We start from the raw sequence: 13,529 nt of genomic DNA, 5'->3' as shown, positions 1-13,529 counted from the left end.
TTAATTGAAAATTTATTTTGAATAATTTGAAAATCTAAGATAATAATTAATTAAACAATAATCTTTAAATAACTAATGATGAATCCTATTTTGAAAAAGTAGTGAAATTAACCTATTTTCTTTATCATTGTTCTTTAATTTTTTCTTTATCTTTAGCTTCTTTATTATTTTATTAACTCTTTTGTATAGCTTTTATAAAAACTTGTTAAGAATCAATTCAGTGTTCGTTGGGAGAGAACTTAGGTTGAATTTATCCTTTTTATTTTGTTGACTACTATCTTAGCAACAGTGAAGTTGTTATAGTTTAGTAGTATTAATTTGACCGCGTCAATGATAGCATTATCAATTAGTCACATTAAAGAAAACATAATTAAGATATTATTAACATTTATAATCACATATCATATTATAGTTTAAATATAAAAATTACGAGATAAAAAAAAATACCGACTATAGTCTATTTTTAAAAATAATATTAAAGGAGTGATAAAAAAAATTACGTAACTTTCTCATAATTTTTTTTTTTGCCTCTTATTATTTGGCCCGTATCCCCTCTCTCTATATTTTATATTTCTACTTTTCTTCTTTTCTCCTTCACATATCCCTCCTTTGTTTTATTTACTGCTAAAGTAATTTTTAGAAATAAATGTTTTTTATAATTTACATTTTTTGTAATTATGATTAGTATGATATTTGTTTTTCCGCGGAAATGAAATTACTAATATTTGTGAGCATCTTTATTCTCGTATATGATTTATTTAATACTCGAAGTCACACAAGCAAGATTCAAACTTTAGATCATTAGGTTAAAAATATGAACTATTTGTTATGTCAACCAATACTACTAAGTTAAAAATATTGTGAAAAATAATAAAATTAATAAATAAAAAATCATATACACTTATGAATAACATTTTTTTCTTTGTCTAATCGATGTTAAAACAAAACAGAGAGCTAAAAATTTGAATATGATTTTAATCCGTAAAGTTTTGTTAAATTTGATTTTTATCTCTCAAATTAAGAATGATGCTTTAGTCTTTATAACTTGTGAAAAATGTTGTTTTCAAGTTCCCTGCCAAACGTTTTCTTCATTTTGATTAAGAAAACTTGTTGTGATAAGGTTGTGATGTAAAATGATTGTAATTATTATTTTTATATAATTACACTTTTTAACAGTATTTTAGACATTAAGAATATCTAAGGATTGCAAATTTTGAAGTTGATAGAAGATTAGATTTTGAGTGGTTCCCTTTTTTTTTCATTAATATTAGTTTAAAGGTTTTTTTTTATGGATATCAGTTTAAATGTTTTACTGTATTTTTATTATCAGTTTGATTTGGTCTATGTTTTCATTTTAATGAATCATTCATGTGATTATTAAATATGACTATTTACCTCAAATGACAGTATAATTATAAGTAACCTGAGTTTGTAAAAGAAAAGATAGAATATATAAGTTTCTTTTCCTACCACAATATTAAGCTAGATATTTTACACAAGAAACAGAGATAATATAATATAATATTATTCATGACAACCTGAATCTTCACTCCTTCATGCAATCGGTAATATAATTCTCAACTTTTATTTTAAATTTTATTCTATTCATTATTTTTAGAAATAAACATATTTTTAATCCTTAAATTTTAACTTGAAATTAAAATTTTATAATGTCTCAAACTTTAAAAATAAATATAATTTTTTTCATCCTAAGTTAAATTTTGACATATTAATTGACATTTTATATTAACGTTTGAGTGTTTATATTATTTTATAAATTCCAATTCAAATGTGAATCTACAATGTGATTTAATATTTAAGAAAAATTAATATCTTTGATTAAAAAAATTATATTTATTATCTTTTTAAAATTTAAAGACTAAATTATAATATAGTTTAAGAAATAAATAAATTCAGTTTCATATTTAGAATCTAGAAATATATTTAATCTTATTTTTATATATTTGAGTCAACCTTGGGTGAGTAACATTATGAGAGAAAGTGAGTTAACATACCAGCCTTAGATAATGGCCTGCCACTCTCTCGTCCCAAATCTATGACTTCTGTGAAAGTAAACACTGGCACGTGCTTGTTTTCTTGATCAACCAGCTCCGATTTTTCTCCCCAAAGCAAAATAATAAACCTCATGGTAGTGCTTGAATAGAATGTGTTTGCAACCCGGTTGAACATTTCGGGGTTATCCACCACTAGTGCAACGCTGAATAACAATACCATATGCACAAAGTCTTAACAATTCAGATTGAAAAATGAGCACTTAAAAAAACGTGGAAACCAGTAGTAATATTGTTTAGAACAATTCATTTATGACCTTTTTTTAATAGAACACAATCAATCACAAAATGTGAATGTGCAAAGATAAGCCTGAAGTAACATAATCAGATTATCGAAGATGAGACTGATAGGACTCCTAATAAGGATCATAAGATGAGAAGTGCATATGGTCCTGTAACTTAGCAAGGAAAAATTATAGAAGAGATAAATAGGGCCAATATATGGAATGTTTATGTAAGAAGAAAGAATTGGGGTTAGGAAAAGAATTAGTGAGAAGTTAGTTAGGATAGGGAATGACGTGTCAAGAATCCAGGGAGGGAGGAATTCTGTTATAAGAGAAAGAAGGGAGAATGTGGAGGTTTCAAGAATCCAGGGAGGGAGGAATTCTGTTATAGGAGAAAGAAGCGAGAATGTGGACGGGAGTATCGAGAGGAGGTTGTGAGTTGGTTAAGAAGAGAGTAATTCTCTGAAGGTTTTTCCTTGTGGCTGTAGAGCTTTCAGCTCAATAATCTTTTTTACTCCATAATACTCTGAATAATACACAACTTTGATATTCAATTATTGTTTGGTTTTTATCATTCGACCGACGTGTCGAATACCAAGAAGAGCTAGCATTGTTGTCCATGCCACATAAAATGTCCAACCGAGTTGAAGCATTCGAGGAAAGATTGTTGGCGACGGAAGTGTTAGTATGAGAGACGTTGGGAGAATTTCGCCGATTAATGTTGGAAGAGTTTACTAAGTTGCGTAGCGAGAAAGTGGGATATCGTCGAGAATCTCCATTTTCAGATATGGATTCAAGGCAAAGTATAGGATGGCAGTAAAGAAGGTGGAATTGCCATCATTTGATGGTACTGACCTTGTGGGATGGATTACGAGGGTAGAGACACATTTTGAAGTACAAGGCTCAACAAAGGTGAAGGTTTGATTAGTCAAATCGAGTATGGAAGGTGCAACCATTCATTGGTTCAATCTTCTACAAGAAGCAGAAGTGGGGTTGTCGTGGACCAAGTTGAAAAGGGAGTTGATCGGTCGTTATGGTGGGTGTACTAGCAATAATCCTTTCAAGGAGTTGAAAGATTTGTCATAGACAGGTAGCGTAGATGAGTACCTGGCGGAGTTTGAGTACATCTCGTCTCAAGTATCTTGTTTACCAGAGGAGCAATATTTGGGCTATTTTATTGGAGGATTGCGATCGGAGATTCGGCGGAGGGTTCACACCTTCAACTTGGTGAATCGTCTCCAAGTCATGCGCTTGGCTTGAGATGTGGAAGCAGAATTGCAAAGAGAAGGATTTCAGCGTGGAGGAGGAGTACGAGGTTGGAAAAACAATCGAGATTGGGATACGAGTCAGGGAGAGAAGTTTGGATCTGGGTCGGGTCAAGGCCCAAATTTAGGGAGATTAGGAGTTGGGTTAGGCTCAAGCCAGAGCACACAAACTAAACCCTTATAGGTAGGGAGTTCAAGCCCTCACGAGTCACGCTTAGTGACACAACAAAGCAATCGCATTTCCGGTGATTGTTCTTCGGCTGCCAATCGGAATCGTGGCACGAAGCATTTGCCTTATTCTGAATTGATGAAAAGGAAAACTCAGGGGCTTTGTTTTAGATGCGGCAAAAAATACTACCTCTTGCATTGATGTACGAAGCGACAATTGAGAATGGTGGTGTTAGTTGACGACGAAACAGTAAATGAAGCGGGGGAGGTTATCGAGAGTGAGATGCGAGAAGAGGAAGATGACCCTACTGATAACAGTTGAAATTACCGTTATCTATTGCTTAAATTTCATGCTAAATAAACCCTTTTTAACTTAGAAACTGGCTTGAACTCATGATTTTGCTTTATTTGTATGGATAAGAGAGTTGAGGTTGAACTTTATGATTTTATCATTAATTCCCTTGATTTTGTAGAAATTTGGATGATTTGAAAGAGGAGTTGAAGTACCAAGGAGTTGGAACTCAGAAAGAACTGAAAAAGCATTAGAAAGGAGGATCATGGGACGCTTGAGAGCCCTTTTCTGGGGCCCTTAACGCTAGAAGCCATTGTTTCACACCTGGCTGCCCTTTCTAAGGCCCTCAACATTGAAAGCCACTAGCTCACGCCTGGGCGACCTTTCTGGGGCGTTGAGCGCCAATTATCGAGTATCGTTTCACGCTTGGGCGCCTGATAAGGGTTGATAACAGTTTGCCTAAGTTTTTCCCATATAAGCCTATGCATTATTTTTAGCCCAACAAAAAGAACAATGTTTGTTCTACCCTTTGAACCTTAAGCCTGAATATGTGAAAAAAAATCCTTTTTGAAATCTTTACCTTGAGTTAATAGTGAGTATATTCATATTGTTTGGAGAAAGGTTCAAGTTTGGGGTTGTTGGGGGAATTTGCAAAATTGTGAAAATGAAAAAGAAAATTCATTGAGTTGAATAATGAAATTGATTGAAAAAGAAAAAGAAAAGTAGAAAAAGAAAGAAAAAGCTCAATATATGGGAAATTGGGGTTAAGTGAAAAGGGTTTCTCAATTGAAAAGGGGAGAGAGAGTTGGTGTTTAAATGACGAAATTATGAATTGTTCACTCTCTTAACTCAAGGATTTTGTTGTCCAGAAAAAACAATTTTTCTTCTTAGCCCAACCACGCTACAAGCCTAGAAAAGACCTTGTGATGATAACTTGTTTGTGAGTGTGTTTGATGGTGTTTAAATGAAAGGCAAAGTTGATTTATGTGACATTGTGATAGTAGTGAATGAGTCACCTACACCTCACTATACACCTTTGAGCTTGAGTGAAACACTTTTCTTGGTGAGGAATAGTTCCATGCATTCTATGATAGCATCTTTTCTTGGTTGTTGATCAGTAATAATGTTTGAATCTTTTGAATGTTATATGAGTGTGTGAGCACCACAGTGAGCTTGATTGGCTAAGGCATCGGGATATCTTGACTGATATTTTGTATGATAAGCTGATATAAGTGATTACTTGTCCTGGAAGAAAATGTTTTGTGACATGTTGAACCATTGAAATGATTTTAAAGCCAAGTTACATTTTGTTTTTCTTGAGGACAAGCAAAGTTCTAAGTTCGGGGTTGTGATAACGGTTGAAATTACCATTATTAATGACTTAAATTTGATGCTAAATGAACCTTTTTTGACTTAGAAACTGGCTTGAACTCATGATTTTGCTTTATTTGTGTGAATAAGAAAGTTGAGGTTGAACTTTAAGATTTTATCACTAATTCCCTTGATTTTGTAGGAAATTTGGATGATTTGAAAGAGGAGTTGAAGTACCAAGGAGTTGGAACTCAGAAAGAACTGAAAAAGCATTAGAAAGGAAGATCATAGGACGCCTGAGCTCCCTTTCTTGGGGCCCTCAGTGCCAGAAGCCACTGTTTCACACCTGGCTGCCCTTTCTGAGGCCTTCAGCGCTCAAAGCCACTGGCTCACGCTTGGGCGTCCTTTCTAGTGCGCTGAGCGCTAGTTCTCGAGTACCGTTTCGCCCTTGGGCACCTGATAACGGTTGAAAACACCATTATTTTATACTTAATTTTGATACTAAAACCACCCTTAATGATTTAGAAACTAGCTTGAAATCATTTTCTTTTGCTTAAGTTTTGAGAATAAGAGAGTTGAAGGTGGTATTATGGGTTTTATGCTTGTTTTTCCTTGTTTTGATAGGAATTGAGATGAATTGGATGAAGAAGTTGAAGTAGCAAGGATTTGGATTCAGGAAAAGCTGGAAAAGTAGCACAAAGAAGAATCACATATGGCCTTGAGCGCCCTTTTTGGTCGCTGAGCGCCAAAATCTTTTGTCTCGCGCATGAGCGCCACCGCTAAGCGTCAAATTCTTCTGTCTCACGCCTGAGCGCCACCGCTGAGCGTCAATTTCTCTTGTCTCGCGCCTGAGTGCCACCGCTGAGCGCCATTTAAGTGCTGCACCTACCGTTGAATGCCCTTTGTAACGCTGAGCGCCGACGACGTGGGCTTGGGCTTGTTTTCTGCTATTTTTTCATAAACTATATAAGGGTTTGGACGACCTAGAGGGTCTATCTTTTGACATAAAGAGGCTCAGAAACACTCTTTTCACCCCTCAGAGGTGGATTTTGGATGCGGAAACTTTTAGGGTTCTATCTTTCATTTTTTTTCCATATTTTAATCTACTTTCACCATGTCTATAGTGAACTAAACTTTCATTGTTGTAGGGAAAACAATGTAATCATTTGAAACTCTCAGGTATTGAATTAATTTATATTATATACGCTTTACTTCAATAATTGTTAAGGTTTTTCCTTTATACTCTATGCATGTGTTGTTTAAGTCATTCAATTGCATGATCATTGATTTTGTCGATATGGACACATACAGGGAAATCTAGAACTGGAGAAATTCTCCCAAAGGTAGTATTACCTAGACATAGGAATATGAGGGTTGGTTGCATATACACTCTTGTTCTTCAGAATTAATTATTAGGGATTCGAAGGATTGTATGAACTCGTAATTAAGGATAGGTCTTCTTCACCAAGACATCGGGTTTTAGGTATTTTATAGAGTGACATTAACATTAATGAAGAAGACGAATTCATAAATACATGAGAGTGGATAGGATAAGTCGAAAACCCCAACAACATAATCATCTCATATTTTATCATCCATTCACCTGTGCACTCTTTTAGTCAGTTGATCAACACTTGCATTCATGTTTATTTTCTGCATTACAAAACCAAATATTTTTGTTCTCGAGTCTTAAATAATCAATAAATCACATGACTGTTTAGGCCATGAATCTCTATGGGAAAATGATACTTGGTCTTATCAATTATATTACTTGATACAATTCGGTACACTTGCCAGAGTATTAACAAGTTTTTGGCGCCGTTGTTGGGGACTCGTGGTTTAACTATTTTATTCGTGTGATTATTGATTAACTTTGACTTGATTTTTCTATTTTATTTCTGTTTTTGTTTTGTGCTAACAATTATTTTCTAGGGTTTTGTTTTCTTGTGTATGTAGGATATAATTCGTACTAGGAGCAATAAAAACTCAGAACCTATTCTTGAAGGACTAGACGAAAGTAAAAGAAGGAGGAGGATCCGAACATCTAGAGAATTATTCCCTCCTCTGGTGATACTTTTGCAACCCTCACCACAAGAATCTAACCAGAGTACTGAGAAAATGGCTGGACAAAATAATGGTAGACGCACTCTAGCGGATTACACAACTGTTGTTGGCCCTCGCCACTTTAATAGAATTGCAAGTTTGAGGGTCAATGCTACAAATATGGAGGTGAAACCAACATTGATACAATTGGTGAAGGGACATTGAAATGGAGACCATTGAAGTGTAAGGAAATTGTAGTGCAACCATACAAAAATTATTACCTCCTAAGTTTAAAGATCCAGGAAGCTTCACCATTTCGTGTACCATAGGAGATTTGGAAGTTGGAAGAGCATTGATTGATTTGGGAGCTAGCATTAATTTAATGTCGCTTTCTATGTTCAAAAGGATTGAAGGCTTGGAACTCAAGCCTACTAGAATGACGCTTCAATTGGCGGACAGGTCTCTTAAATATCCTTATGGGGTGGTTGAAGATGTGCTGGTGAAGGTTGACAAACTTTTATTTCCAGTAGATTTTGTCATAATGGAGATGGAGGAAAATGGAGATGTGCCTCTCATTCTATGGAGATTTTGCACTCTAACGACTATATTTTTGAAAGTTAGTTGAGCATTGATGACTTGGTCAACTATATTAAATGTGTTTTGTTTTTGGTTGACTATAAGCTACTTGGTTGACTGATCTGTTATAACTGTCATAATACAGTCGACTGAATTAGTAGTGTATTCGACTGAGAATCTGACTATATAACAGAAATCTATAAATAGGCTGAACACAGGTTTGTTTAGAAGACTTTTGATGAACTGATAATTTTCATTTATGTTTCAGATTTCTCTTAGCTCCAAGAATTCTCCAAGAAGACGGTGGTGATCTTTCTTGAACGAGATTCAAACAGGAGATTTTTTGCGCTTACATTTGCTAATCATTATGTGCACAAGAAAGATGCTTCTTGATAACCGTCTGAAAACCGTTATTTTTATACTTAAATTTGATATCAAAACACACCCTTTACGGCTTAGAATGAGCTTAGAATCATGCAAAACACTTAGTTTAGTCACAAGAGAGTCAAAAGTGGTTTTTAGAGATATTAAGCTTGTTTCACATTGTTTTGGTAGGATTTGATGAGAATTGAAGGATGGAAGTGAAGAAGGGCTCTCAACGCCCATTTGACCGCTCAGCGGTGGAACCTAGCACTCAACGCTGGGTCTCTAGAATCGCAGGACACTCAGCGTCGCCGCTTAGGCGAGAAATAGTGGCTTCCTCCTCAAAGCTGGCGCTCAGTGCTAAAATTGGTGTTGAGCGGTGGACCTTACTCTTATCTTGTTTCTTTTCTCATCCTTTCTTAAGTCTTTAAACCCCAACAACATATTCATCTCATATTTTCAATATCATTCGTTCACCTTTGTGCTTCTGTTCAATTGATCACACTGCATACATATTTACTTTTTCTGTATTGCATTTAAAACCTAAAATTTGTACATCAAAGTCTTGATTAGTTAAGAAATATCACAACTGTTTACTGTCATGTGTCTCTTGGGAAACGATATTGTTCTTACCATTATTATTACTTGATACGATTTGGGACACTTGTCGGAGTCTTCACACCTACCTTGGAGTATGGTTCTATGGAGTTGTTCGCAGAGGTTGAAGTGTCGTGGGATGGTTGGAATCGCCCTTCAACTTTGTGCATAAAGGGTCGTCTCAATGGAGTAACCCTGAGAATGCTGATTGATAGTGGGGCTAGTCAAAATTTCATCTCTCCTCATGTAATGGCTGCTCTGGAGTTGAAAGTGGACAAAAGAAAATTGATTGGGGTGCGTCTAGGATATGGGCACCAGGTATCTACTATGGGGAAATGTGAGAAGTTGGACGTTCAACTAGGAGAATTCTCTGCTACGTTAGAGCCATATGTGTTGGAGTTGGAATACATAGACATGATTTTGGGAGTTTCGTGGTTGCGAAGATTTGGGAAGGTGACTTTTGATTGGGAAGAGATGACTCTATGTTTTCTTTGGCAAGACAAATATCTAGAATTACAAGTCAGAAATTGAAAAAATATGAAGCAATGTCTCCAATAGGATTACTTCAGCCCTTGCCTATTCTGGATCGAATTTGGGAAGATATTTCTTTAGACTTCATTACGGGTTTACCAAAATCGAATGGGTTTGAAGCTATATTTGTAGTGGTGGATGGGTTGTCTAAATATGGTCACTTAATTTTGCTGAAAGATCCTTACACTACAAGGAAGATTGCTGAATTGCTTGCTAAGGAAATTGAATTATTTCAGTTATAGGGAACAACTCTGAAAATGAGTTCTTCTTATACCGATGGTCAAATAGAAGTGGTAAACCAATGTTTAGAAGCTTATTTATGATGTTTTGTGTCGAAACAGCCCAAGAATTTGTCATATTGGTTACCTTGGACAAAATTATGGTATAATACTACCTTTCATGGATCGACTGGAAAGACACCTTTCGAAATCGTTTATGGGAGAACACCACCTACATTAATGCACTTAACACAATGGCTGGTGAAATGGAAGGGAAGAATAGAGGAAGAGACAACTTGGGAAGATGAGGTGCCACTACAGAGTCAATCTCTTTCTTTTAGCCTTGAGGACAAGGCTATTGTTTCAGGAGGGAGTAATGATAGGTCTCCTAATAAGGATCATAAGATGAGAAGTGCATATGGGCTTGTTACTCAGCAAGAAAAAAATATAGAAGGGATAGATAGGCCCAAAATATGGAATGTTTATGTAAGAAGAAAGAAAGTGGGGTTAGGAAAAGAATTAGTGAGAAGTTAGTTAGGATGAGGAATGACGTGTCAAGAATCGACGGAGGGAGGAATTTTGTTATAGGAGAGAGAAGGGAGAATGTGGAAGGGGGTATCGAGAGAAAGTTGTGAGTTGGTTAGGAGGAGAGTAATCCTCTGGAGGAGTCTAGTACTCAGGTTTTTCCTTGTGGCGGTAGAGCTTTTAGCTCAATAATCTTTTTTACTGCATAATATTCTGAATAATACAATTTTGATATTCAGTTATTGTTGGTTTCTATCAGAGACAAACCTTTCAGAGTGGTTGTATATTTGCAAAAGTTCTGCAACAGATGACCTTGAGCCTCTTACCACATTTATTGCTCCACTTGCCATCATACCTAGATTAAAAATATAACTTTGATATGATAAAAAGCACAATATCGCAGACATAGTAGTAATGTGAAACAGTTTACATCAGAATATCACTTCTATAGTATTAGAACACTCAAATTTTTCAAACTAATTTAGAACTTCTACGACTACTCATATGAACATATAAACACTGTAAATCTGTCACCAAGTTCGGCACCTCCGATACGTGCAATGTGATTATTCTTTTCACTAAATGGAGGTAACTTCAGAAAAACAATTGGTGAAGAGAATGGAGATAACTTTCAAGAAACATAACATTATAGTAAAAGTTCCTTCTCACATCGAATTCATAAAGACTACACATAGTTCTCAAAATTTACACTTGAGTTGGTTTAGATAAATGGTGTGAAGGATCCTCTCATTGTTGTGATTTTTGAAATGGTACAATCATATTGTATGGTTGTTAATTGTTCTTAATCGTAAATTAGTAAACATAAGATTTGTGCAAATGGTACCTCCTAGACTGAATACACTGAAAGTGGAGGAAGTGAAAAGTGAAATTTCAACGCACCTTGATCTGCTACAAGCCAATGACATGAATTGTCCGCAAAAAGTGCAAGCTTCTCATCAGGCTTTACCCCTATAACTCTCAAGCCTTCTGCAAAATACAAAATTGCCTGCTCCACCTGAAATTTTGATGCAGAACATAAGATATCAGAATATGATTAAGCTCTCCAGCACCAAGTTTGGCATGTTCTGCACCTGCTAAATTTCTAAATAAAAAAATTTGACTCACTAATTCTTCCTTCACATGAACATTTCAACAAGCAAAACTTCTGCATTTACCATACTTATTCCTTAGAACTTTTTCTATTTATTTATTATGAGCATGCATGATAATTTAAAACAATTTGGCAAGAGGCACAGAACAACAGAGAACAAATTTACCTGTTTATACGTCATAGTTGTAGGAGGATGATGACACGTATCTACTAAGGCTACATTGTCACCATATTTCTCCGCAGAAGATCGCCAAATATCTGGAACTACTTTCCACTCATCTGAGGCCACACCACCATTATCAACAAGTGTTGAACTTTCTAGAAAAGGGGCGCCCCTTCTTATCTCAATTGTCTCTCTCTACATGCACAAGAATATCATAAAAATATAAAATAGTATGTTTTGCACTCTCTAAACAGACTTGCTAAATTGATTTTTCTAGTTGTTTGACACACCCTAGAGATATCTCAGCCAATGCTTTATGTGTCTCATGAAAAAACGGATGAACAATTTAGGGAGAGATGATTGGATTGAATCAATTTCATTAGTTTAGTGCTCTAAACTAATGACATTCTAAGACATTCATAACTCTCTTTTTTGCATGTATGCATGATAATGTCAGTAGAATTTTTTATGCTCAATTTAAAAAGTGGAATCCAAATGAACAAGTTGGAGCAAAAGGGTAGCAAAGAATTACCTCAGATCGGCAAAATACTCGGAAATGAGAGAGGGGTGAAGAGGGGGAGAGTCCATCACCATACTTTGTGGGAGAAAATTTGATCCTGGTGAAATTGGTGCATGAGTGGAAGAGGGGAAATGCATAATGAGGATAAGAGAAGGTCCATGTGTGGCTGTAGGTGATGGGAACTATGGCCATTTGGTGATTTTCTGGAGAAGGAAAACACAGAACCATAAAAATGCAGATGAGTGGCCTAAGACATTGTAGAATGAAAATGATTAACTGTTAAGGAGAAAATAGTTATGGTGGCTCCTTTGTAGATGTCGAAGGGAAACTAAATAGTCAAACTGGCAGTTACTAAGAGCCGCTTTGTTCGGTGGTAGGTTGGTGGGTGGTATCGACCATGAATAGGACAACTCATTCGTATCGCATCACACAACACAACAACTTAAAACATAGTTACGATGTTTGATTTGTTTTTATTAGACTTATATTAAATTAAAATGATCTAATTTTACTTAAAATATATTGTTATTGGTGATAAATAAATGTTGGAGAAGTTAAAATATATATTTTAATTGATCAATGTTATGTTAAAAGGTGAGGTTGGAATTTTATACTTTTATAGGAAAATTAATGTGAGTTCAAAGTATTGAAATTTCATTTAATGACATGTATCAATGAAGAATATTATTTTATATTATTTTAGAAGATTAAAGATGTATTTGTATTTTCGAAGTAGATGATTACTGGAGTGATCTCAAAAGTTTCTCTTGTATCATCCAAAAGTGAAAGTTATAAAAGTGATGAGCATGGCTTTACAGGGACGAGAATCCCTCCGTATGTGAACCATGTGTTCAACTTCAGATCCACTATCTATTCACAGTTCATGTGCCAAGTGAAATACCAGGTTTCAAACACAATTATGTGAAGAATGATAAAAAGAACATTTGTTCACATTGGAACGATCTCGTTAAGCGGACGGTGCTAAACGTTGGGCGCCTATCATGCGAGAAGACTCTAGAGAAGCTTTGGATACTTGAAGCTAGGCGCGTGAGGGTTTGGGCTGAGCTGGACGAGCAACAAGGGGCTATGGGCGAGCAGCGAGGGGCGCTAGGCTCATGGTTGCTCAATTTCCTTTGATTTTAAACTTCCTTGCTTCTTGTTAATGGATTTTGGCAACCATGCTTCTTGTTGATGGGTCTTGGTAACTTTTTGTTGAGTTATTTTTCGTTTGATAGGTCTATGACTTGTGAAGTATATAGAAAAACACTAAAAGAAGATTGAATACTGTTATAAAAAAATTTTCTTAAAGAAGACAATATAGTACTTTTGTCGAAGATTAAAAAGTTTACGTAAGTTGTTAAACACTCGACTTTAAAGATTAGTTTAAGCAATGAATTGTTTTTAGTAAATGATTTTCAATTGTTGAGAAATGTTTATTGCAACGTTTTGATAAGGCTTCCTTTTTAATAAAGAGTCGTTGAATAACAAGAGTTTTTATATCATTTAAAATAAAGTGCAACGGTAGGATTTGTAAGAGAAACATTTGAAGA

At 35.2% G+C, this 13,529-nt stretch overlaps 1 protein-coding gene across 1 annotated transcript in view; it reads right to left on the bottom strand.

The window, feature by feature from the left end:
- Positions 1-12,361, bottom strand: part of LOC106754589 (probable acyl-activating enzyme 16, chloroplastic) — a 40,818-nt gene extending 28,457 nt beyond the window's left edge. The window contains exons 1-5 of the mRNA XM_014636628.2: positions 11,992-12,361; positions 11,463-11,654; positions 11,086-11,200; positions 10,453-10,540; positions 2,016-2,218 (exon numbers count right to left, since the gene is read on the bottom strand). Coding sequence (XP_014492114.1) covers positions 2,016-2,218; positions 10,453-10,540; positions 11,086-11,200; positions 11,463-11,654; positions 11,992-12,207 — 814 coding nt within the window. The 5' untranslated portion in view covers positions 12,208-12,361. The remainder of the gene's footprint in view (positions 1-2,015; positions 2,219-10,452; positions 10,541-11,085; positions 11,201-11,462; positions 11,655-11,991) is intronic.
- Between the last annotated feature and the right edge of the window lie 1,168 nt (positions 12,362-13,529).

The sequence above is a fragment of the Vigna radiata genome, unplaced genomic scaffold (genome assembly GCF_000741045.1).
Source record: "Vigna radiata var. radiata cultivar VC1973A unplaced genomic scaffold, Vradiata_ver6 scaffold_442, whole genome shotgun sequence".
NCBI lineage: Eukaryota > Viridiplantae > Streptophyta > Magnoliopsida > Fabales > Fabaceae > Vigna > Vigna radiata.
This window is presented reverse-complemented; position numbering and strand designations above follow the sequence as displayed.